General features: G+C 40.1%; 1 protein-coding gene across 5 annotated transcripts in view; it reads left to right on the top strand.

The window, feature by feature from the left end:
* Positions 1-26,836, top strand: part of TPST1 (tyrosylprotein sulfotransferase 1) — a 591,927-nt gene that overhangs the window by 154,183 nt on the left and 410,908 nt on the right. For all 5 annotated transcript variants that reach the window (XM_057487200.1, XM_036907919.2, XM_036907915.2 and 2 more), the window contains exon 3: positions 7,682-7,880. In XM_057487200.1, coding sequence (XP_057343183.1) covers positions 7,682-7,880 — 199 coding nt within the window. The remainder of the gene's footprint in view (positions 1-7,681; positions 7,881-26,836) is intronic.

The following is a 26,836-nucleotide window of genomic DNA, read 5'->3' on the forward strand; positions in this document are numbered from 1 at the left end:
ACAACTCTTCCTAAAAGACAGACCAGAAGACACAGGACAACAGCCAGACTACATCCACACCTGCGAAAACCCAGCACCTCACCAAGGGGGTAAGATACAAGCCGCAGCCTGGCGGGACCTGAGCACCCCTCAACCCAGCTCCCGATGGGAGGAGAGGAGTCAGAGCGGCGAGGGAGAGGGAACCCAGGACTGCTAAATAGCCAACCCTAGCCTTCCGCACCAGAGCACAGACATAGTGTGTGCGTGGCATGCTGGAAACTAGGGAAACAGGGCAGTAAGACCTGTGAGTAGGTCCACACAGCTGGCAACCCTAGGACAAAGAAAAGCAAGTGCTTTTTGAAAGTCTTAAAGGGACAGGGACCCCACCACTAGATGGAAGCGTACCAGGACATTTAGCCTAGCAACTGGGAATCCCGGGGAACTCTGGGCACCCTAACCCCCTGGGCAACAGGGTAGCTCAGATGCCCCTCATGAAGATAAGCAGCCTCCTGGCCATTTCCCCTCTGATGCTACTCCGCCATATCGGAGCAGCAGCCGGGGGCAGGCCACGCCCACAGCAACCATGGAGCTCAACTCCATACTGGCCGTGTAAGAATCAGAAGCTCTGTCTGTGCACAGCTGCCCAGCACAAACCGCTAGAGGTCACTGCTCTCTCAGGAGAGGAAGGCCACAAACCAACAAGAAGGAACGTTCTCCCAGCCATAACTTGCACGAGCTCCGCAAACTATCTCTATCGCCATGAAAAGGCAGAAGAATTTGATACAGACCCAAATCACAACCCAAGAAGGAGACAGACCTAACCAGTCTTCCTGAAAAAGAATTCAAAATAAAAATTATAAACATGCTGACGGAGCTGCAGAGAAAAATACAAGAGCTAATGGATGACGTCCGGTGGGAGATTACAGAAGTGAAACAACCTCTGGAAGAATTTATAAGCAGAATTGATGAGGTGCAAGAGGACATTGATGGAATAGAAACCAGAGAACAGGTACACATAGAAGCTGATGCAGAGTGATAAAAGGATCTCCAGAAATGAAACAATATTAAGAGAACTGAGTGACCAATCCAAAAGGAACAATATCTGCATTATAGGGGTATCAGAAGAAGAAGAGAGAGAAAAAGGGATATAAAGTGTCTCTGAAGAAATAATTGCTGAGAAATTCCCCAAACTGGGGGAGGAAATAGTTGCTCAGACTGCAGAGGCACACAGAACTCCCAAGAGACAGGACCCAAAGAGGACAACACCAAGACACATAATAATTAAAATGGCAAAGATCAAGGAAAAGGACAGAGTATTAAAGGCAGCCAGAGAGAGAAAAAAGGTCACCTACAAAGGAAAATCCATCAGGCTATCATCAGACTTCTCAGCAGAATCCTTACAGGCCAGAAGAGAAAGGCATGATATATTTAATGCAATGAAACAGAAGGGCCTTGAACCATGGATACTGTATCCAGCATGATTATCATTTAATTATGAAGGAGGGATTAAACAATTCCCAGACAAGCAAAAGTTGAGGGAATTTGCCTCCCACAAACCACGTCCACAGGGTATCTTGAGGGACTGCTCTAGATGGGAGCACTCCTAAAAAGAGCACAGAACAAAACACCCAACATAGGAAGAATAGAGGAGAAGGAATAAGAAGGGAGAAAAATAATCATCACACTTTTATAATAGCTCAATAAGCGAGTAAAGTTAGTAAGGTAGTAAAGAAGCTAACCTTGAACCTTTGGTAACCACGAATCTAAAACCTGCAATGGCAATAAGTACATATCTTTCCATAATCACCCTAAATGTAAATGGACTGAATGCACCAATGAAAAGACACAGAGTAATAGAATGGATAAAAAAGCAAGACCCATCTATATGCTGCTTACAAGAGACTCACCTCAAACCCAAAGACAAGCACAGATTAAAAATCATGGAATGGAAAAAGATATTTCATGCAAACAACAGAGAGAAAAAAGCAGGTGTTGCAATATTAGTATCAGACAAAATAGACATCAAAATAAAGAAAGTAACAAGAGATATAGAAGGACATTACCTAATGATAAAGGGCTCAGTCCAGCAAGAGGATATAACCATTATAAACATATATGCACCCAATACAGGAGCACCAATATATGTGAAACATACTAACAGAATTAAAGGAGGAAATAGAACACAATGCATTCATATTGGAAGACTTTAACACACCACTCACTCCAAAGGACAGATACACCAGACAGAACATAAGTAAAGACACAGAGGCACTAAACAACACAGTAGAACAGATGGATCTAATAGACATCTATAGAACTCTACATCCAAAAGTAACAGGATACACATTCTTCTCAAGTGCACATGGAACATTCTCCAGAATAGACCACATACTAGGCCACAAAATGAGCCTCAGTAATTTCCAAAAGATTGAAATCCTACCAACCAATTTTTCAGACCACAAATGTATAAAACTAGAAATAAATTGTACAAAGAAAGCAAAAAAGGCTCACAAACACATGGATGCTTAATAACATGCTCCTAAATCATCAATGGAACAATGAACAAATTAAAATAGACCCAGCAACATATGGAAACAAATGACAACAACACAAAGCCCCAACTTTGTGGGATGCAGGAAAAGCAGTTTTAAGGGGAAAGTATATAGCAATCCAGGCATATTTATAGAAGGAAGAACAATCCCAAATGAATAGTCTAATGTCACAATTATCGAAATTGGAAAAAGAAGAACAAATGAGGCCTAACGTCAGCAGTCGGAGGGACATAATAAAGATCAGAGAAGGAATAAATAAAATTGAGAGCAATGAAACAATAAAAAAAATCAATGAAACCAAGAGCTGGTTCTTCAATAAAATAAACAAAATAGATAAGCCTCTAGCCAGACTTATAAGGAGAAAAAGAGAGTCAACACACATCAACAGAATCAGAAACAAGAAAGGAAAATTCACTACGGACCCCAAAGAAATACAAAGAATTATTAGAGAATACTATCAAAAACCTATATGCTAACAAGCTGGAAAATCTCGGAGAAATGGACAACTTCCTAGAAAAATACAACCTTCCAAGACTGACCCACAAAGAAACAGAAAACCTAAACAGACCAATTACCAGCAATGAAATTGAATCAGTAATCCAAAAACTCCCCAAGAACAAAACCCCCAGGCCAGATGGATTTACCTCGGAATTTTATCAGACATACAGAGAATACATAATACCCAATCTCCTTAAAGATTTCCAAAAAATAGAAGAGAAATAAATACTCCCAAACTCATCTATGAAGCCAACATCACCCTAATACCAAAACCAGACAAAGACCCCACCAAAAAAGAAAACTACAGACCAATATTCCTGATGAACGTAGATGCAAAAATACTCAACAAAATATTAGCAAACCGAATTCAAAAATACATCAAGAGGATCATACACCATGACCAAGTGGTATTCATCCCAGGGATGCAAGGGTGGTACAACATTCGAAAATCCATCAACATCATCCACCACATCAACAAAAAGGACAAAAAACACATGATCATCTCCATCGATGCTGAAAAAGCATTTGACAAAATTAAAAATCCGTTCGTGATAAAAACTCTCAACAAAATGGGCATAGAGGGGAAGTACCTAAATATAATAAGGGCCATATAAGATAAACCCACAACTAACATCATACTGAACAGCGAGAGGCTGAAAGCTTTTCCTCTGAGATTGGGAACAAAACAGGGATGCCCACTCTCCCCACTATTATTCAGCATAGTACTGGAGGTCCTAGCCACGGGAATCAGACAAAACAAAGAAATACAAATTATGCAGATTGGTAAAGAAGAAGTCAAACTGTCACTATTTGCAGATGACATGATATTGTACATAAAAAACCCTAAAGACTCCACTACAAAACTACTGGAACTAATATCAGAATTCAGCAAAGTTGCAGGATATATAATTAACACACATAAATCTGTAGGTTTCCTATACACTAACAATGAACTAATAGAAAGAGAAATCAGGAAAAGAATTCCATTCACAATAGCATCAAAAAGAATAAAATACCTAAGAATAAACCTAACCAAGGAAGTGAAAGACCTATACCCTACTAAAACTACAAGACACTCTTAAGAGAAATTAAGGAGGTCACTAACAAATAGAAACTCATCCCATGCTCCTGGCTACGAAGAATTAATATCGTCAAAATGGCCATCCTGCCCAAAGCAATATACAGATTCGATGCAATCCCTATCAAATTACCAACAACATTCTTCAATGAACAGGAACAAATGGTTCAAAAATTCATATGGAACCGCTAAAGACCCCGAATAGCCAAAGCAATCCTGAGAAGGAAGAATAAAGTGGGGGGGGGGGATCTCGCTCCCCAACTTCAAGCTCTACTACAAAGCCACAGTAATCAAGACAATTTGGTACTGGCACAAGAACAGAGCCACAGACCAGTGGAGCAGAGTAGAGACTCCAGACATTAACCCAAACATATATGGCCAATTAATATATGATAAAGGAGCCATGGACATACAGTGGGGAAATGACAGTCTCTTCAACAGATGGTGCTGGCAAAACTGGACAGCTACATGTAAGAGAATGAAACTGGATCATTGTCTAACCCCATACTCAAAAGTAAATTCGAAATAGATCAAAGACTTGAATGTAAGTCATGAAACCATAAAACTCTTTGAGAAAAACATAGGCAAAAATCTCATGGACATAAACATGAGTGACTTCTTCATGAGCTTATCTCCCCGGGCAAGGGAAACAAAGGCAAAAATGAACAAGTGGGACTATATCAAGCTAAAAAGCTTCTGTACAGCAAAGGACACCATCAATAGAATGAAAAGGTACCCTACAGTATGGGAGAATATATTCATAAATGACAGATCTGCTAAAGGATTGACATCCAAAATATATAAAGAGCTCACACACGTCAACAAACAAAAAACAAATAATCCAATTAAAAAATGGGCAGAGGAGCTGAATAGACAGTTCTCTAAAGAAGAAATACAGATGGCCAACAGGCACATGAAAAGGTGCTCCACATCGCTAATCATCAGAGAAATGCAAATTAAAACCACATTTAAATATGACCTCACACCAGTAAGGATCACCAGCATCAAAAAGACAAGCAACAACAAATGTTGGCCAGGTTGTGGAGAAAGGGTAACCCTCCTACACTGCTGGTGGGAATGTAAATTAGTTCAACCATTGTGAAAAGCAGTAGGGGGATTCCTTAGAATGCTTAAAATAGAAATACCATTTGACCCAGGAATTCTACTTCTAGGAATTTACCCTAAGAATGCAGCACTCCAGTTTGAAAAAGACAGATGCACCCCTATGTTTATCACTGCACTATTTACAGTAGTCAAGATGTGGAAGCAACCTAAATGTCCATCAGTAGATAAATGGATAAAGAAGAAGTGGTACATATACACAATGGAATATTACTCAGCCACAAGAAAAAAACAGATCCTACCATTCACAACATGGATGGAGCTAGAGGGTATTATGCTCAGTGAAATAAGCCAGGCGGAGAAAGACAAGTACCAAATGATTTCACTCATGTGGAGTATAAGAGCAAAGGAAAACTGAAGGAAGAAAACAGCAGAATCACAGAACCCAAGAATGGACTAACCATTAGCAAAGGGAAAGGGACTGGGGCAGGTGGGTGGGAAGGGAGGGATAAGGGTGGGGAAAAAGAAAGAGGGCATTACGGTTAGCATGTATAGTGCGTAGGGGGCACGGGGAGGGCTGTCCAACACAGAGAAGACAAGTAGTGATTTTACAGCATCTTACTTCGCAGATGGACAGTGACTGTGTAGGGGTATGTGGGGGGGAATTGGTGAAGGGGGGAGCCTAGTAAACATAATGTTCTTCATGTAATTATGGATTGATGATCAAAATTTTAAAAATGAAAAAATAAAAAATAAAAAAACATTAGGGATGAAGTCATAGAAGGAAAATGTATAAAGAGAACAATGTTAAGTGGAGTCCTGGAGAAATTTTAAAAATTCATTTTTATCATCATTAATCTACAATTACATGAAGAACATTATGGTTACTAGACTCCCCCTTTCACCAAGTTCCCCCCCTCAAGCCCCATTACAGTCTCTGTCCATCAGCGTTGTAAGATGCTGTAGACTCACTACTTGTCTTCTCTGTGTTGCACATCCCTCCCTATGCACCCCCCCCACATTATACATGCTAATAATCATAAGGCCCCCTTTCTTTTTCCCTGCCCTTTTCCCTTCCTTCCCACCCCTCCTGCCCAGTCCCTTTCCCTTTGGTAGCTGTTAGTCCATTGTTGGGTTCTGTGATTCTGCTGCTGTTTTGTTCCTTCAGTTTTCCTCTGGAAAAATTTTTAAGAGGGGAAAAAAGAATGTGGCTAATAAGTCAAGAAAGGAACCCAAAGCTAGTGGCCTCACAGAATCCCAGGGAGGAATCATTTCATTTCTCTTGTCTGTTGTTTTAGGATCAGAGCCCCTTTGAGGGATTCCTTATTAGATAATGAATACCTGGACTGAGAGGTCAGTTAATCTGCAGTGAGAGGTCACTTAAAATTTTTTATCTTTCTTTAGAATACTGTATTTGAGTGACTTCTTATATATTATAAAACTCTCTTAAGCACTTTTGTTTTATAGTCATTTGGGCCGAAATCTGCTAATTCAGATCCAATTTAAGTCTAGATGTCATATAATGTTACATTTTTATCCTGATTTTGACTTCTTTAGTCAAGCATAGTGAATATCATTATTACAAGCTTAAATTTCTAGATCAAGAGTAAAATATTTTGTAATATTGAAACTCATACACAGCACTTCTTTTTCTTCCTTAGAAAACAGAGATCTTCAGGAAGTCAGCAGAAAAATAGAACAAATAAAATTTTGTATTTTCAGTTGGCTGTTTTACCCTAATATTTTATTTAAAATTTTTTCAAACATACAAAGAATTGAAGGAATTATACCCACTATCTACAATTAACATTTGCTCTATTTTCCCTACCACATTCCTGAATAACTATTTGTTCCTCTAGTCCTTTGTCAGTCCATCTCATTCATTTATTCATTCACTCATTTTTTATGCATTTTCAACAAGTTGGCTGGCTGTTTGGTCTTACCTTTGTTATTTTTGTCTGAGTGTTGTAATTAAAGTGTCAATACATTTCGTGCCGATTTATTTTTTCATGCAGTTATTTTCTGCAGACCCTTTTTCCTATTTCTAGAAATCTGAGGTTGCTAATAATCACTGTCAAATTTAGAACATTAAGAAAACCTGGTGAAGGGAGGGATAAGAGGGAAAAAGGTACATTACAATTAGCACACATAATGTAGGGTGGGCACGGGGAAGGCAGTACAACACAGAGAAGACAAGTAGTGATTCTATAACATCTTAGTACGCTAATGGACAGTGACTGTAATGGGGTATGTGGTGGGGACTTGATAATGGCGGGAGTCTAGTAACCATAATGTTGCTCATGTAATTGTACATTAATGATAAAAAAAAAAAAGAAAGAAAAAGAAAACCTGGTAAATAGTGTTATAAACCTGATTAGTGCTCTCTTTTTCAATACCTTTATAATTCAGACTCTTAAATTTTTTAAAGTTATCAGAAGTTATTTCCAGTGGTCTTTTAACACTGTTTTTAGGTATTCTTAATAAGTATTTATTCACTTCACATTGTTTTCAGAGTGGAGAGATCTACAGACCAAGTCATCAAGCCAGTCAATGTGGGAGCTCTATCAAAATGGGTTGGGAAGATACCTCCAGATGTTTTACAAGACATGGCAGTGATTGCACCCATGCTTGCCAAACTCGGATACGACCCATATGCCAATCCACCTAACTATGGAAAACCTGATCCCAAAATCCTTGAAAACACTAGAAGGGTAAGTGAGATTTTTTAAGTGAATTGAGAAAACTGGATATGCAATTTGGGTCCTGAAAGTTTTTTCTTATTTTGTTTCTTGCTTTTTTATGATCAGAAAAGTATTTTAAATTAGAAAAATTCTATTTGTAGAATACTTTATCATTAGGAATCTTCAGCTGCATTTTAAGGATAACTATGGTTCTTCCTAGGAACTGTGAGGACAGTTCTTTAATCTGTTTTGCCCAATTCTTTGAAACGTTGGAGATTTATTTTCATAGATGATTGACACAGATTTTCATAAACACCAGAATTATTCATGACCTCACTTCTACTTACTTTTTTCTTTGAATCTGATGACTACTTTTAAACCTTTGTTTAGGTGAGGCATGATTTTTTGATACTTGAAAACTAAACATTGAAGTATAATTACAGCCTTTTCTTTTCATAAGTTATACTCACATCTTTATAAAATACTGTTTGAGAAAAGCTAAAAACTCAAAGAACTAATCTGAAAATACATATATTTCAAATTAGACCTTAATGTATTATTTTTTTATTGTGGTAAAATATGCATAACATAAGATTTACTACTGTAACAATTTACAACTACAGTTTGGTAGCATTAAGTACATTTGCATTGTTGTGCAACTGTCACCACCATCCATCTCCAGAATATTTTCATTTTTCCAAATTGAAACTACATACCCATTATCCATTCCCTCTCCATCCAGCCCCTGGCAACTACAAATTCTACTTTTTGTCTACAGTTGTATTCTTTCTTTAAATTTATTGAAGTATCACTGATACACAGTCTTATATTGACTTCAAATGTACAACATAGTGGCTCAACAGTTACCCATATTATTAAATCCTCACCCCTACTGTGTCGTTACCATCTGCCAACATAGAAAGATGTTACAGAATCATTGACTGTACTACTATCCCCATGACCAACTTACATTATGATAAAGAGTTTTTATGCCCCTTTATCCCCCTCACCCACCCCAGCCACCCATCCAACCTCTCTCACCCCCATGGTAACCACTAGTCACTTGTATCTATTAGTCTACTACTATTTTGTTCTTGTGTTTTGCTTTCTTTTTATATTCTACAAATAAGTGAAATCATATGGTATTTGTCTTTCTTTCCTTGGCATATTTCACTGAGCATAATACCCTCTAGATCCATCCATGTTATTGCAAATGACAGTATTTCTTTTCTTTTTATGACTAAATAATATTCCATTCCATATATATACCACCTCTTCTTTATCCATTCATCTAATGATGGACACTTAGGTTGCTTCCATATCTTGGCTATTGTAAATAATGTGGCAATAAACATAGGGGTGCATATGTCTTTTTGAATCAGGGTTTTTGTTTTCTTCAGGTAAATTCTCACAAGTGGAATTACTGGGTCAAACAGTATTTCTATTTGTAGTTTTTTGAGGACCTTCCATACTGCTTTCCACAGCAGTTGCACCAATTTACATTCCTACCAACAATGTAGGAGGGTACCCATTTCTCCACTTGCCAACACTTGTTATTTGTCTTTTGGATAATGGCCATTCTGGCTGGTGTGAAGTGATGTCATTACGGTTTTGATTTGTATTTCCCTGATGATTAGTGATGTTGGCCTTCTGTGTGTCTTCTTTGGAGAAATGTCTGTTCAGATTCAGGTCCTCCACCCAATTTTTAATCAGGGTGTTTTTTGGTGTTGAGGCAAGTGAGTTCTTTATATATTTTGGATGTTAACCCCTTATCAGATGAATTATTTACAAATATGTTCTCCCATACTGTAGATTGCGTCTTTTTTCTGTTGATGGTGTCCTTTGCTGTACAGAAGCTGTTTAATTTGATGAAGTCCCATTTGTTAATTTTTAATTTTGTGAGATTTGATTTTTTGAGAGCCTCCCTCTACCTACCTGCCAGGCAGCAAATTCTGATGCTGCTGGGCCTAGGGAGCTAGTGGTGGTGGTGTGCAGGAAAGTGCCTGAGGGCTGAACCACCAGCAAGGGGGATGGAGTGTCTGGGGCTACTGAGAGTGCCCAACCTCTTGGGCTGAGGGAGGGCTGGGGAGGTATCATACACCTGTCCTTTCTCCTGTGGAGAGAGCTCCATCTGATCCCCATTCCTCTGGCTCCCTTTCTACTGCTGGCAAGTCTTTCAAACTACCACTCTGCTTTGGGTCTCAGTGGGACCATCAGAACATGCCTGTCCTCCACAAGTGGCTGGAGTCTCAACCTCCCAGAGTGTTGCAACTGTCCCTGGTGTCCAGCTGTGCTAATCATCAGAATCCAATGCAATGTGGACTTGTGCTCCTGAAGTAGACAGATCTTCAGGGCCAGGTGTGCAGAGTTCCTGAGCACATATCCCTTCCCCACTGTGTTCCTCTTCCACCCTGTGGGCTGGGATGGGGAAAGGCTTGGGTCCCACTCTGTCTTGTCTCTGCCACTTTACCGTTTTCTGTGTAGGCTTCTCTCTTTCTCCAGGTGTAGGTGGTCTGTCCTGTAGTCTTCAGGTCATTTTTAGGTTTTAGTTGTATTTGCTATAGTTTCTTTCTTGTGTGTATGGGAAGGTGTTTCTGCCTTGCCTTCCTATTTCGTCATCTTTTCCCCTGCCAAAGGCTCTGGATGTATTCTTTTTTTTCAAACTACAGTTAAAAACAAGAAAATTTGTTAGCACAAGTTCATTGACAGACCGTTTGATTTCAAGATTAAAATTCCTTGCTTTCCTCTGGTATTCCATTTTATGTCAGTGTTGTCCCCTCCCCACAACCTTATATCATCTCTTTATTCTGTCCTCCTTTGATACCTTTAATTGACAGACATATTCATGAGGTTAATTACCACATGGAGTTTTTTCTTTTAGACATTACTTTCATTTTTCTTTTTCAATTAATTAGTGGCTATATAGGAAGAGCTATCTTCTGGTAAACCATCATATATGAAGGCAAATTTTTTATTTTTTAAAAAATCTTTTTCATATTTGCATATGTACAAACATTTAAAATTAAACACATAGTATAAAACTTATAAAATTGTAAAGATGAGAGATTAAAATTCACCTATAATGTCACCATACAGACATACCATTCTTAATATTTTGATGGAGTTCCCCTTCTAGAGAAGAATTGTTGTTTAAGGTAAGTTTATATAATCTTATGTTTTGCACATACAAATTTTTTATTCATAAGCATTTTCCCATTGTGCACATGCTTTTTAAACATAATTTTTCATTGTTTATGCAATATATCATCACACCAGCCACCTTAAATTCTTTTTGAAACACAGTAGTGAGTGAATGAATGAAAAAAACAAAATATATTTTTCCCTAGTATATGTTCTGTAATCCATTTTACCGTTTTTCTTTTGTTTACAATTTTCTTTCTGACAAATTGTATTACAATGAAGATTTTTGCACATATGACATTTTAGTTTCTTTTTTTAAAGGTTATACTAATGAAATGAGTTAAACTGGGTCAAAATATATGAAATTTTTTAAAGGTGTTTGATGTATGTTGATAAATTGTATTTTAATGTTTTTAACTACCAGTGTAATATAGGTTATTTTATTTTAGATTTTTGCTAATTTTAATAGATTTCACTGATTAATATAATTGAACATTTTCCAGTTATTACCTATACATATGCATTCTTTTATGAAGTTTCATATGTTAAAGTTTTGTGAACTACATTCTGCTAAAGATGAAGTACACACAAGTCTAATATCCATTATCAGAGTTGGATAATCTCTTGTAATTGGTAACTCATAGCTTTCTCCTCTGTACAATAATGAATTGTTTTTTATAAAGCAAGGTACATGTACAAATGATATTTAGAGGTTTCCCAGGCAGTAGACATTTTAGTTTTTGTACATGCAGGTTGGCTAGCTAGTTCATTCTTGGCTTACTTGAGTGGTAGGTTGGAAAGAATGCTGTGGTTCAAAACCATGTGACTAGAGAATATGTTTCACACACATTTTTGGCTTTTGCAAAGGTTTCAAAATGCACACAGAAAAAAGAAAGCCCTTTTACCCCATCTCTATCTCTAACATGACAAATAATTTTGAGGAAAAAAATTAAGTATGAACTATAATTACATTTTTGAGCACTTTATGGTAATGGATAAACTGACATTCTTGTTTTGTGGGGTTGGGTTTTATATGCCTTCTTGAGTCCAAATTCTATGTATTTTCAAAGCTTTTTTGCCTGTAAAAATTCAGGTGTTACTATACCCAGCATTGATGATGATGAAGTTTCACAAAGTAATGCTTAAAAAGTGTTCTTCAGTTATCAGCTCTGAATGAGATGGGTTCCAGAGGTAGAAGGAGGCTGGGGAGATTGTCCCCTTCATTTATGGGATGGGAATGGGAAAAAATTCACATTTAGGCTGGGAATAAGCCTAAAAGTACTGGTTTTCATACAATTCTCAGTAGTCTAGAACTAATGGTGTCTGAGTCAGCATATTTTGGGAACAATTGCCCTAATTTTGGATAGAAAATCATGTGCTTCGTGGCTGCTGTGACTCAGATGGTAAGTAAATTGGAAATGAAATGCTAACATATCCCATACCTTTCCCACCATAGAGTTTCTAATCCCAAAACTGTCACACATTTCAGTAAATAATACCACTTAGATTGCATCCTTAGCCTTCTCCCTCCCCCATAAGTTTTCAGTGTTTTGGGATTTACCAACCTAATTGAAAATCAAATGAAACTTATGTTTCTCTACCTCAGAAATACAGACACATCCATACACAGAATATTACCAACCATTTCAGTGGATTTGTAGATGTCCCTGAAGCTCATCACATTAAAGAGGGTCTCCATTATCAAGATAACCCACTCATGTGGCTTTGATTCCAACTTATTTCCTGATGATCATAAATCTGTATCTTCTAGTGGATCTCTTTTCTGAGCCCCAAGCCCCTTAGTTTCAACTGCCTTCTGTATATTTCCACCTAGTGCTCACAAGGACCTCAAAATAAGTGTCCAAAGTTGGATTTATTATCCAAGCTTGTTTCCTGATAGGCAGAAATTAGAAATTGTTCACTAAACTGAACAGGAATCTAGAATAAGGGTGGGGCAAGGCTCTATTCATTTTTATTTGCAACATCTGTTAACTGTGAGAGCAATGAGAAGCAGAGTCCTGAGAACACATGGGTCAAGCCAAAAAACAATTCAAAAACCTAATTCCTAAACCTGAAGAGTGAGCTGTAAAGCAGATCTAGGTATGAATGGAATATCTCATTGAAAACTTAAGTAGACGGTACTAAGGAAGAGCAATTGGTCAAATAGAAAAGCAGATATCAGGGTACAGAACCCATCGTAGAAACAAGAAGGAACTTGAAGGTTAATTAAGTGAGCTGGGCTCGGAGTTGGGTTATATACCTCAACCAAAAATAAGAAGCTGCAGCAGTTGGAATTGATGTTCTTAACATTAAAGGTAGAGCCTGTATTGCACACTTGAGTTTTCTAGTTCCCACACTCAGCAAAAGCTGCTTCTCCCTGTTTTTCCTGTCTTCACACATAGAATTCCTATTTATACAGTCATCAAAGTTAGTTAGGATTACCTAGCATTACAGATCACATGTAATTAAAGTCCCTTTAGTTCTACATTCAAAAAATATATCTTGATTCAGTTCTATTTCAGATGCCTTAGACCAATTTTTCTTCATTTCTCACATGAATTATGGCTTATTCCTATTTTTGTATGTGTGGTTTCTAGTTATTTTTTTATATTCAACGAAAACTATTTTTTAAAAGCTCACATCTGAATGTATCACTAATTCCCTTACATAAAACATTCGAATAGCTCCACTGGTACTACAGCATAAAATCTAGACTTCTTTGAATGGCACTCCCGTTTCAAATATTTGAAGATTTTCTAGTTATCTTTTTGCTGTTGGTTTCTAGTTTAATTCCATTATGTCAGAGAACACATTCAGTATGATTTCAGTCCTTCAAAATATATTGAAAGTAGCTTTATGGGCAACATATGTTCTCACATGTTCACTTGAGAGATTGTGTATCCTGCACTTGTTGCAGAGTTCTGTAAATATCAACTGGGTCAAGTTGTTTCATAGTGTTGCTCATATCTTCTAATTCTTAGTGACTTTTTGGTCTCATTTTATCAATTTGTGGGAAAGATGTGAATTGTTCTGTTTCTCCTTTTATTTCTACCTGTTTTGCTCCACGTGTTTTGAATCTATGTTATTTGGCACATACTGTTAAATCTTAAAGAATTAATTTTTCATCATTATGAAATATCTCATTATCTTTAATGTTACTCTCTGGAAGTCCACTTTGTCATAAACAGCCACAACTTTTGTTTTTATGCGTACCATATACATGGTATATATATTTTCTTTATATGTCTTTACATTTAAAGTATGCTGCTTATACACAGATATAACTGATCTTGTTTTATAATTTCTGTCTTTAAATGGAGTTTTTAATCTATTTAAATTTAATGTAATTACTCACCTGTTGGGTTTAAATCTATTATCTTTCTGTTTGTTTTCTTTTTGGACTATCTGTCTTTGTCCCTTTGTTTCCCTTTTCCTACTTTCTTATTGTAAGATGAATTCTAGCCAAAATAAGCAGGCGAAGAGAGGCAACAAAGGGCCAGGTAGTTTACTTGAACGCAATTCCCGGGTGATGTTCCCCAGTCTGTCTATCACAGGCCAGGGAAGTCACGCTCAGCAGGGCAGGCAGCAAGTTTTTAAAGAAGGCAGGGAGAGGGAAAGCAAAGGTATACAGTGGCGTGAGGATTGGCTCGCCTAGGATATGTGGGGGTCTCTCATTGGCCTTTAGCCAGGTACTGGAAAGTTACCACTAATCTTCTAGCTTGGGGGAAGGGCTCTAGTTAGGAATGTTATCCGATCAGGTTCTGGAATGTTGTCAGACCGGAACCTGTTGGTCTCTTCACCTTCTTTGATGAGGCCTGAGCTTGTCCAGCAGGCTAACCCTTTCCCTTGGTGCCTCCAGCCTTACATTCCAGCCTTTTGGTCATAATGGGCAACAACTCAATCTGGCTACTTCCGGCTGACAAGGGGCATCGTGGGCGGGGTTTAAGGCTGGTTGACAGCCGGAGGAGGCTCAGTCAGGAGGGGCGAGTACTTGTGCAGCAACAGTTGGTTAACTTTTATGTGTGAAATTTCTGCCATGCGCTATTGAAGGAACTTGAAAACACATGGGGCAATTAAGAGTAAACCACAAACTAGCTTATCTTACATTCTGAAGAACATGTTGTCAGAGACTCCTCTTGCTGTTTTTTCTACTGCATGAACTCTACATGTGTCTAATTCAGGATGACATCCCCCATACATGTCGGACTGGAAAATACATGTATGAGAGATTTGGTCATACGGAAAGCACAGCATAGGGTTTGAAAAAGTGTTTAAGATGTCTGTGTGTACCGGTATTTGAATCAGTGCCTGACAACCTACACATGGGCAACTTTGGGTGCCTACTTCTCAGTTGATTCTGTAAAGAGTTAGTTGAGGCTTAAACTTCTATGCAGAATAACTCTGCCTGGAGACCACCGGGCTATTCATCTGGTTGGTTGTACTTGACATGACTAACCCGCAGCTTAAGAGGACCCACCTCACAAGACAACCAATCATCATGTCTGGGTGCCCATTTGAGCCTAGAAAGGTGATACCAGGAGGAATGCCCATGAAGTTTGACTGCTGAGGGCATAGTGAGGATTACTGTATAAGGCCCTGTCCAGCGGGGTTGGAGAGATTTTGGCTGGAGTTCTCTTAGGAGTACCTCATCTCCTGGCTGAAGGATCACTACATCTCCTGGGTTGTTGGATGATGTAGGTTGGGGTAGGAGCTGGTCTGCGTGTTCCCTAAGAAGATGTCTCAACAGTGTAAAGTAAGGAAGGCCAAAGGAGGAAGGCCAAAGGAGGAAAGGTAGTGGGCAGGCCTGTGTTCAGTAAGAAGGACCTGCCATACATCAGCTCAAATGCACTTAGTCCAGCCGGTCCCTGGGGGGCAGCACACAGCTGAGCGAGAGCGATGGGGAGAAGATCGGGCCACGAGAGCTTTACCTCTAGAAACAGCTTAGTTAGTTGGTCCTTTAAGAGACCGTTAGCCCTTTTGACCTTATCCGACGATTGGGGGTGGTAGGGTATATGTAGGTTCCAGGTGATATTGAGAGCCTCGGCTGTTAGCTGAGTGACCCGAGAGACGAAAGCAGGCCCGTTGTCCAACTGTAGTGAAGCAGGCAGGCCAAAGCGGGAGATGATATGTGCCACCAATGTCTGTGCCACTACTGAAGCTGTTCCCTGGCTGGTGGGGAAGGCTTCAATCCACCCTGAAAAGGTATTAACCAGAACTAGTAAATACTGGAGCTTTTTATGCTTAGGCATGTGGGTGAAATCGACCTGCCAGTCCTGTCCAGGGATGGTTCCTCTCATCTGGTGGAGGGCCATCCGGATCTTCAGAGCACCTTGAGACAAGACACGATGACAAGTAGTGCAGGCTTGGTGCACCTGATCTATGGCCTTGTGAAGACCATAAGGGGCAAATATGGGGGAGGGAAACCGGTGCATGGCTTCCGGCACAATGTGTAGAAACTGATGAATTTTGGATATGATATCTCTGTCTTGGGCTTGGGGGAGGGCAATTTGTCCCCCGAGATATATGTATCCCAGATCTCCCAATGTCCCCCCTTGATATAGAAGAAGTCGCCATTCGTCATCGGGGTATTGGGGTAATAGAGAAGGGGAAAGAAACAGCACAGAGGGTTGCCCAGACCCAGATGTTAATTTTCAGGCCGTGGCGTCTGCCAACGCATTACCTCTGGTTACTGGATTGTTTCCAGTCTGATGTCTCTTACAATGCACGACGGCCACTTCTTTGGGGTCCTGTAGGGCCTATAGTGGGCGACTGATAGCCCTACCATTGATGATCGGGGTTCCCTTAGTGGTAAGGAAGCCCCTTTCTTTCCAAATTGCAGCATGAGTGTGTGTAATTAGGAAGGCATATTTAGAGTCAGTATAAATTGTGGCCTTCCCAGCTGCCAGCTGTAATGCCCGGGTAAGATCTACTAATTCGGCTTTCTGGGAGGTGGTCCCAGATGGGAGTAGGTTTGCTTCTATCACCTGTGACAGAGTCACCACTGCATAGGCCACCCTTCTCACCCCATCACTCCCCTTCACCGAACTTCCATCTACAAAAAAGGCCAAGTCAGGTTCTTCAAGGGGCATGTCTTGTAGGCCCTCTCTAGGTTTTCTAAGAGCCTCTACAATCTCTAAACAGGAATGAGTGGGTTTCTTTTAGGTGCTTGAGGAATTCTGATGGGTTTTCATCAGGTTTCTGGGTAATTTCTCTAAGCTTATCATAATTGATAGGCTTTTAGGCAGTTGAGTTCATACCTGCTAATAAGTAGCAAACCATGTGATCCCGGCATGCTTCACCTTCGGGAGAATTGTAATCCCACAGGGGTTCTTGTAGAGGAATAACTTCTCTGCCAATAGGTTCCTGCTCATCTGTGATATGGGCTTCATTGGCACAGTGCTGTGCCGCTGCCGTGACACGGTCATATTCTTCCAAGGTTAGAGTGGTTTGGAGGACTACATGTACATCGTGCCAGGTGAGCTTGTCAGCTCAAGTGAGATATTTAAACTGTTTAGCGAACATTACGGGGTTGGAGGAAAAGGACTCCAATCGCTGTTCTACTTGGGACAAGTCTGCCAGGGAAAAGGGAACATGAACCTGCACTACCCCTTCAGCCCCCACTACCTCCCTCAGAGGAGCCATCATGTGAGCTTGAGACTGCTGTGACTTAGAGCGGGTTACAGGAGGGCTAGACCATTTGGGCGCCAGCCATGGCAAGTAAGATGGTGGTGGGTTTGAATGAGTGGACAGAGGAGACGACGTTGGCAGTGGGGGATACAACCTGGGAATTGATGTGGAGCTTGAAGGCAGGGGACTGGGTTATGGGGGAGTTTTATCTGCTTTATCTGAAGTAGAGTCAGCACCTGTGGAGCAAGATGTCAGAGCGACTGGAAGAGAAGGGGGAACAAGATGGTGGAGAAACCGGAAGAGAAGCAGAACAAAGTGGTGGAGAAACTAGAAGAGAAGGAGAGCAAGATGGCAGAGAAACCGGAAGAGAAGGGGAACAAGATGGTGGAGAAACTGGAAGAGTAGGGGAACGAGATGGTGGAGAAACTGGATGAGAAGGGGAGCAAGATGGGGGAGAGAAACGTTGAGGAAGGGAGCTTGTCCCCGTGGTGGGCCTGGAGGAGCAGGAAGGCAGGTAGCCAAGATCCTCCACTGAGTCCATATCAGAGAAGAACCTCCCAGTAATAGGAGGGGTAGAGATCGGCGGTCTTTGGTGGAGGCCTGGGCTAACAAAACTACACTTAACACACAAATCTGGGTGGGTGCGCAGATTCCAAAAATCCTGCACATATGGGATTTCACTCCACTTTCTGCTCTGATGGCAATAATTAGTTAAGTCAGTGAGGAGGCCAAAATCAAAAGTTCCCTCAGGGTCCAGCAAGATTGGTTGTCCAAGGGATACTGAGGCCAGGCCTGAGAGCAAAGGAAGACCAGCTTCCATTTGCAAACTTCCCGGGACAAATATAGAGTAGCCAAATTAGAAATGAGACACCGCAACGGGGTCTGGGCCTCCGCTTTTGAGGGCTGGTTACCCATGTCTGCATCACTCCCCAACTAATCCTGCTGAGAGGAATGCCCAGCATCCCAAATGCGCCAAGTCAGGGGAGACATCCTGGGAGTCTGGGTGAAGGACGTCTCCCACACCGCAGGGCCAGGGGCTGGCCGGATGCATGCAGAGGGTGGGCTGGATGCCCTGACCTGGATGTAGCTACAATTTCTAATGGACCAGGTGAAACAGAGTTAGGAAGGGAAACAGACTGGGGGAAACTGAGGGACTCACCAGAAAATAGTCCATGCAGCAGAGAGCAGGCTGAGGTCCCATGTGGGGGAAGGAGGGGGCAGGGCCACCAGTGGCCAGTCAGGGCCCCGCACTCACACTCCTTCCTGGGATTTTGGCACCAAATGTAAGACAAATTCTAGCTGAAATAAGCAGGCAAAGAGAGGCAACAAAGGGCCAGGTAGTTTATTTGAACGCAATTCCTGGGTGATGTTCCCTGGTCTGACTATTACAGGCCAGGGAAGTCACACTCAGCAGGGCAGGCAGCAAGTTTTTAAAGAAGGCAGGGGAAGGAAGAGCAAAGGTATACAGTGGCACGAGGATCGGCTTGCCTAGGGTACGTGGGGGTCTCTCATTGGCCTTTAGCCAGGTACTGGAAAGTTACCACTAATCTTCTAGCTTGGGGGAAGGGCTCTAGTTAGGAATGTTATCCGATCAGGCTCTGGAATGTTGTCAGACCGGAACCTGTTGGTCTCTTCGCCTTGTTTGGTGAGGTCTGAGCTTGTCCAGCAGGCTCACCCCTTCCCCTGGTGCCTCCAGCCTTACACTTATGCTTTAACCTAATATGTTTTAGTATCCCATGTTATCTCCCCTGTTGACTCTTATCTCCCTTGTTAGCTATACCGTCTCTCTCTCTTTTTTTTTTTTTTTTGGTTGGTTTGTTTATATTAGGTGCTGTCTGATAAAAGCTGTATTGTTTTTCTGTAAAAAGCCAGATAGTGAATAGTGTATGCTCTGTGAGCCAAAAATAGTCTTTTTCATCTTTTCTGAAAATCCAGATTTTCACCTGGACTCATTTCTCTTCACCCTGATGAACTTCTTTTAGCCTTTTTTTATAGTAGGGATTATGTGGTTACTAGTTCTCTCAACTTTCATCTGAAAATATCTTTATTTCTCCTTCAATAGAAGATGTTGTCTTACTGGCTTCCATCATTTTTAATGGGAAGTCATCTAAAATTTGTATGAATGTAATTTTTTTTTTAAGACTGCTATAAGATTTTTTCATTAGCAGTTTGACTACATTGTGCCAGACTCGGTAATCCTCTCTTTTGCCATCTCCAGTCTGGGCCTCAGCTTTGATTAGTTATTAATTAACCCATCTTTGAATTCATAGATCCTCTTTCTATGTGTAATCTGCTGTTGAGCCCATCCAATGACTTCTTCATTTCAGATAATTTCTTTTTCAGTTCTAGAATTTCCATTTCTGTGCTGGAATCCTCCACGTTTATCCATTCTGTTCATCTTTTACTCTAAATTCTTTTATCATAGTCATAATAATTATTTAAAAGTTCTTGTACGTGGATCTCTCTTGGCTTTTTTTTTTTCTTAATTGTGAGTTGTACTTATGTGCTCTTTCACGTGTCTTAGACGTTTCGGTTTCATACCATACCTTTTGTACAACAGAAAAGTAGAGAATGTACTAGATAACATTTTCATTTTTATATCGCCAACATATTCTTTCCTCTGTCTGAGAGCTAGGGTAACTAGCTGATCATTCAAATTTCTGTGAGTTAGACTGAGCTGGGGCTGAGCAGCAGTTTTAATTACAAGCTCACCTCTGGATTCCATTATGGTTCAAATGCAGAAGGTCTCAAAAATCTGGCACAATGAGATTATGGAGATTCAACCTTTAGCCCAACCCACAGCTTCCTGTGTACTGTAAACAATAAGTTGATTTCTTTGGCTTTTTTTCAAGATTCCAACTGGCAGGAAGTTGGGTTGAAGCTTAAATTAATTGACTCCCCCTCTGGACTGCAGTTGCAACAGGGCACTGAGTATCACATAAGATTGGGAGATCTCTCTCTGCTTTCAAGGGCTGTTCCCACTGTTGTTTACTCAGCAAAATTCCCTTGGGCTACAGTTGTCAGACAGAGATTCATTTTTACACTTGAGGCTCTTCCAGATTCTAATCCAGCATACCAGTCCACACTGTCACTAAAAGTTGGCTTCTTTGTGTCTCAGCAAAATCATTTTACCTGTGGTAGACCTGCTTTTCTGCCACCTATACCCAGACTAGGCAACTGGTTCAAGATAAAAAGAGACTGTTTGCTCACCTTGAAGAACTCATCCTTCTCTGGAATTTGGTTTAGACTTCTTTGCATTCACTGCTCTGTGACGGCTCTAAAGAAAACTATGAAGTTAGTTTATCTAGTGTTTTCTTGTTGGATGAGAACAGTGGTTTTTTGAGACCTTCTGCATTTGAACCTTAATGGAACTCCTTAGAATAGCATTAAGACTCTTTTAGTCTTCTGCTTTCATCCTTCCTTTTTAACCTCATCTCCTTTTGTTCTTCTAGCCATACCACACTATCTGCCTTTCCTTTTCTTAGCACATTTTTATACCTGCATACCTTTGCATTTGCTTTCCCTTCAGCCTTGATTGTCCTGCTTTTCCTCCTTTTTATCTCACAACTTTGTCCTTTAAGACACAGCTCAAATAACACCTCTTCTGTGCCACAGATCCCTCAATTGTACTTTGTACTTGGCTTACCATTGCAGTTACACACTGAGTTATGTTTATTTATAATATATGCTGCTTTGTTTAGACTGAGGACTTTTCAAATGCAAGGATCACATATGTATTTTGTACCCTGAGCACCAAACTTAGTACTTAACATGTAGTAGGTGTTCAATTAAATGATTGTTAATGGCAAAATAAACCTTAGCTATAGCAACCAAAAACACAGTTTTCTGATGAGGCTTTTATAGACAATAGTTGTAATTATGGCTCAGTTCACAGGGATTCTCCCTTATGTGAGAAATGCTCCATTACACGGAAGTGAGCGTTCACTGGCTGTGGCAGTACTTTATGACTGTATTAGTCTGCATTGGACTGGGGAAAGAGAGCTACTGTAAGTAATAAGAGTAAAATGTTAATATACTAATTAAGGCTTACACAAATGTGGGAGAACTGGGGAAATACAGGGAAATCATTTTTTTATTATATACTGGACATTTTATTTAAAAGAAGAGCAGAGAATGAACAAGATACAGCTATCACTGAAAGATCAGAAAAAAAGACATTAATAACTTAAGCCTGAAATGGGTGGAAAGCCAGGGTTTGCAGAGAAGTCCTACAAACTGCATCTGGCTATCAAAGTAGACCTCAGTAATGGGGCCTCAGTAAAGGCCTATTAGCGTGCCATGGGGATGAGTGGGAGCTATAGGAGAGGTCTGTAGAAGGACTGCATCTTTTGAGAATAATGGCTTCTTCTTTTCTACTTTGCAAACCTCATATTAAGTTTCTCTTACTGGGGGCCTGTTGCTCAGAACCACACAGAAAGGGAGTTATGGAATACTTAATTTTCTACCCTGGACAGGAATGGTGGTGGTGTCAGTTTGTTAGGGGGAGGTGTGTGTATTTTCCTCAGTTCTTGTCCCCTCCGCAACAAAGAATTGAAGGGCAGAGACACAGTAGTGAAGCAGAGTAAAAGTTTTATTTAAAGTTACTTAGACAGAAAGAAGTGCAGGTGAGCTCAAAGAGAGAGGAGCACCCTGAAAGGTTGGAGAGAAAGAGTTTGAGATTAAAAGGTTACACACTTAGAAAGTGTGGGTGATCTCAGAGAGGAGTGCCCTGAAAGGTTGGAAAAAGTTAAAGTTACACACTTACGAAGCGCAGGTGACTTCAGAGAGAGGAGCGCACTGAAAATTTTGGGGGTTCCCCCTTTTAAGGATTTTTCAGGAATGTGACAAAGTGCTAGGGGTGTGGACTTATTAAGTGGTCTCAAGTATCTTTGATGAAGACATTAAGTTTCTTATCAGTCACCCCTCTAGGTAATTCTGCAAAATTAGCTTATCAATCAAGAGTGTCTGCCCTTCCTCCAAGGTGGGCAGAGTTATTTGTTTGCTGAAGAGTATGTTTAGAATCTTTCTTCTTAAACTTCCTGGATTTTTTTCAAAATGCAATTTTGGCTTTAAGATGGGACCTCCCTGTCTTTGTTATGCTGTTTATAGGTGGGCCTTTTAGCGGGCGAGAGTAAATCTTGCAGTGATCTAATTGACACAGTGAAGACATGGGCTGTGCTCACTTTTATCTGGGGAATATTCAAACCTTCAAGGCCAAGTTTCTCTTGACTTTTTGAGCTTTAACTGATTAACTTTAACTCTGAGTCTTTTCTGGCTTTCTAGTTTTAACTGGTTAACTGAGTCCTACCTAGGGGGCTTTACTGACCTTGTTCTCTTTCCACCCCACTCATATCTATTTTCCTGCCTAACAAGTTGACCATGGAGAATCCAGCATAGTCCATTTCTTTGACAACCTGACATATGTACATACCCATTTTAACCATATTTAACTTATAATGACATTATGCTTCCACTTAATATGATGGAATTGTTAGGGAGAGTTCGGTTTGGTGACGCAGGGAAGTCAGAGGACAAAGTGAGGAAGGAATTCATTAAAGAGTGTAAGGCAATGACAGAATAGAATAATAAAGGAAGTTCATTGAACAGCTACTGAGCATGGGGCACGACCCCTGTGAACTCCTTAAGCCAGGGTCACCTGGCCAGCGTCTGCTTGGATCTGCATGGCGTGGGAACTGTATCCCTACCACCCCAGGCTATGGGGGAGCCACAGAGCACTGGATGGAGTGAAATTATGTTTTGTGAACTTCCTACAGGTAAAGAAGGGAGACTTTCCGGCAGGTTACTGAAGAGCATGACTGTAAGCTGCAGTTCCTGGTCATCCAGGCGATGATAATTTGCAAGCCCAGGTCTGAGGTCTCAGCCGCCCCTCCTTACTTGTCTGAGTATAGGATAGAGTGAAGGTTAAAGCCAGAATTCGGAAGACTAAAATGACAAAGCAAAGTAATAAAACACTACTGGAAGGGCACAGAGACAATGCATTAAAGGGAGAAGCTTATTTAAGGCAAATGGAGCACACTTGGAGAAAAGGGAGTATGGGCTGCCCTAGAGAAGAGGCACCCATGAAAGGTTGGGAAAAGATTAAAAGGATACACACCTAGAAAGTGCAGGCGCCCCCAGAGAGAGGAATGCCCCCTGAAACATTGAAAAGAGAGAGTTTAAAGTAAAAAGGTTATGCACTTAGAAAGTGCAGTCGACCTCAGAGAGAGGAGTGTGCCGAAAGGCTGAGGGGACCCCTTTTAAGGATTTTTTTTTTTAAACTTTTTATTAAGGTATTATTGCTATACACTCTTATGAAGGTTTCACATGAAAAAACAATGTGGCTACTACATTTACCCATACCATCAAGTCCCCACTCATACCACAATGCAGTCACTGTCCATCACTGCAGCAAGATGCCACAAAACCATACTATGTGTCTTCTCTGTGCTACACTGTTCTACCCATGGTCCTGCACACCATGTGTACTAAACCTCAATCCCCTTCTCCCTCCCTCCCCACACACACTCCCACACCCTCTCATTTGGTAACCACTAGTCCCTTCTTGGAGTCTCTGACTCTGCTGCTATTTTGTTCCTTCAGTATTGCTTCATTGTGATACTCCACAAATGAGGGAAATCATTTGGCACTTGTCTTACTCCACCTGGCTTATTTCACTGAGCATAATGTCCTCCAGTTCCATCCATGTTGTTGCAAATGGTAGGATTTGTTTCTTTCTTATGGCTGAATAGTATTCCATTGTGTATATGTACCACCTCTTCTTTATCCATTCTTCTACTGATGGACACTTAGATGGCTTCCATATCTTGGCTATTATAAAAAGTGCTGCGATAAACATAGCGCATAGGTCTTTTTGAATGTGAGAAGTTGTATTCTTTGGGTATATTCCAAGGAGTGGGATTCCAGGGTCAAATGGTATTTCTATTTTTAGTTTTTTGAGGAACCTCCATATTGTTTTCCACAATGGTTGAACTAGCTTACATTCCCACCAGCAACGTGGGAGGGTTCCCCTTTCTCCGCATCCTTGCCAACATTTGAGGTTCTTAGTCTTTTCAGTGCTGGCCATCCTTACTATGTGAGGTGATATCTCCTTGTGGTTTTAATTTGCATTTCCCTGATGATGAGTGATGTGGAGCACCTTCTCATGTGTCTGTTGGCCATCTAAATATCTTCTTTGGAGTACTGTCTCTTCATATCCTCTGCTCATTTGTTGATCAGGTTATTTGCTTTTTTGGTGCTGAGGCATGTAAGTTCTTTATATATTTTGGATGTTAATCCATTGTCAGATATGTCATTCACAAATATATTCTCCCATACTCTAGGATGCATTTTCGTTCTGTTCATGGTGTCCTTTGCCGTACATAAACTTTAGTTTGATGTAGTCCCATGAGTTCATTTTTGCTTTTGTTCCCCTTGCTTAAGGAGATGTGTTCAGGAAGAAGTTGCTCATGCTTATATTCAGGAGATTTTTGCCTATGTTGTCTTCTAAGAGTTTTATGGTTTCATAACTTACATTCAAGTCTTTGATCAATTTCAAGTTTACTTTTGTGTATGGGGAGAAAAAATAATCCAGTTTCATTTTCTTGCATGTAGCTGTCCAGTTTTGCCAACACCAGCTGTTGAAGAGGCTGTCATTTCCCTATTGTACGTCCATGGCTCCTTTATCATATATTAATTGACCATATATGGTTGGGTTTATATCAGGGCTCTCTATAGTCTGTTCCATTGGTCTATGGGTCTGTTCCTGTACCAGTACCAAATTGTCTTGATTACTATGGCTTTGTAGTAGAGCTTGAAGGTGAGGAGCATAATCCCCCCAGCTTTATTCTTCCTTCTCAGGATTGCTTTGGCTATTCTGGATCTTTAGTGGTTCCAAATGAATTTTAGAATGATTTTCTCTAGTTCATTGAAGAATGCTGTTGGTATTTTGGTAGGAATTGCATTGAATCTATAGATTGCTTTAGGCAGGATGGCCATTTCGACACTATTAATTCTTCCTATCCATGAGCATGGGATGTGTTTCCATTTATTGGTATCTTCTTTAATTTCTCTCATGAGTGTCTTGTAGTTTTCAGAGTATAGAAGTTTCACTTCCTTGGATAAAGTTTATTCCTAGGTATTTTATTCTTTTTGATGCAACTGTGAATGGAATTGTTTTCCTGATTTCTCTCTCGGCTTCTTCATTGTTAGTCTATAGGAATGCCACAGATTTCAGTGTATTAATTTTGTATCCTGCAACTTTGCTGAATTCAGATATTAGCTAGGGTAGTTTTGGAGTGGATTCTTTAGGGTTTTTTATGTTCAATATCATGTCATCTGCAAACAAGGACAGTTTAACTTCTGCCTTGCCAGTCTGGATGCCTTTTATTTCTTTGTGTTGTCTGATTTTCATAGCTAGGATCTCCAGTACTATGTAAAATTGAAGTGGGGAGAGTGGGCATCCTTGTCTTGTTCCCAATCTTAAAGGAAAAGCTTTCAGTTTCTTGCTGTTAAGTATAATGTTGCCTTTGGGTTTGTCATATTGTCCTTTATTATGTTGAGGTACTTCCCCTTTATACCCATTTTGTTGAGAGTTTTTCTCATGAATGGATGTTGAATTTTGTCAAATGCTTTTTCAGCATCGATGGAGATAGTATTCTATTGTGTACATGTACCACATCTTCTTTGTCCATTGATGTGGTTTTTGTTCTTTTTGTTGATGTGGTGGATGATGTTGATGGATTTTCGAGTGTTGTACCATCCTTGCATCCCTGGAATAAATCCTACTTGATCATGATGGATGATCTTTTTGATGTATTTTTTAATTCAGTTGCAAAAATTTGATTGAGTATTTTTGCATCTGTGTTCATAAGGGTATTGGTCTGTAATTTTCTTTTTTTGTGTTGTTTTTGCCTGGTTTTGGATTTAGAGTGATGCTAGCTTCATAAAATGAGTTTGGAAGTATTCCCTCTTCTTCTACTCTTTGGAAAACTTTAAGGAGGATGGGTTTTAGGTCTTCACTAAATGTTTGATAAAATTCAGCAGTGAAGCCATCTTGCCCAGGACTTTTGTTCTTTTGTAGCTTTTTGATTACCATTTCAACTTTGTTGCTAGTATTTGGTCTCCTCAGATTTTCTGTTTCTTTCTGGGTCAGCCTTGGAAGGTTGTATTTTTCTAGAATGTTGTCCATTTCTTCTAGGTTATCCAGTTTGTTAGCATAT

This window comes from Manis pentadactyla, chromosome 10 (genome assembly GCF_030020395.1).
Source record: "Manis pentadactyla isolate mManPen7 chromosome 10, mManPen7.hap1, whole genome shotgun sequence".
NCBI classification, from domain to species: domain Eukaryota; kingdom Metazoa; phylum Chordata; class Mammalia; order Pholidota; family Manidae; genus Manis; species Manis pentadactyla.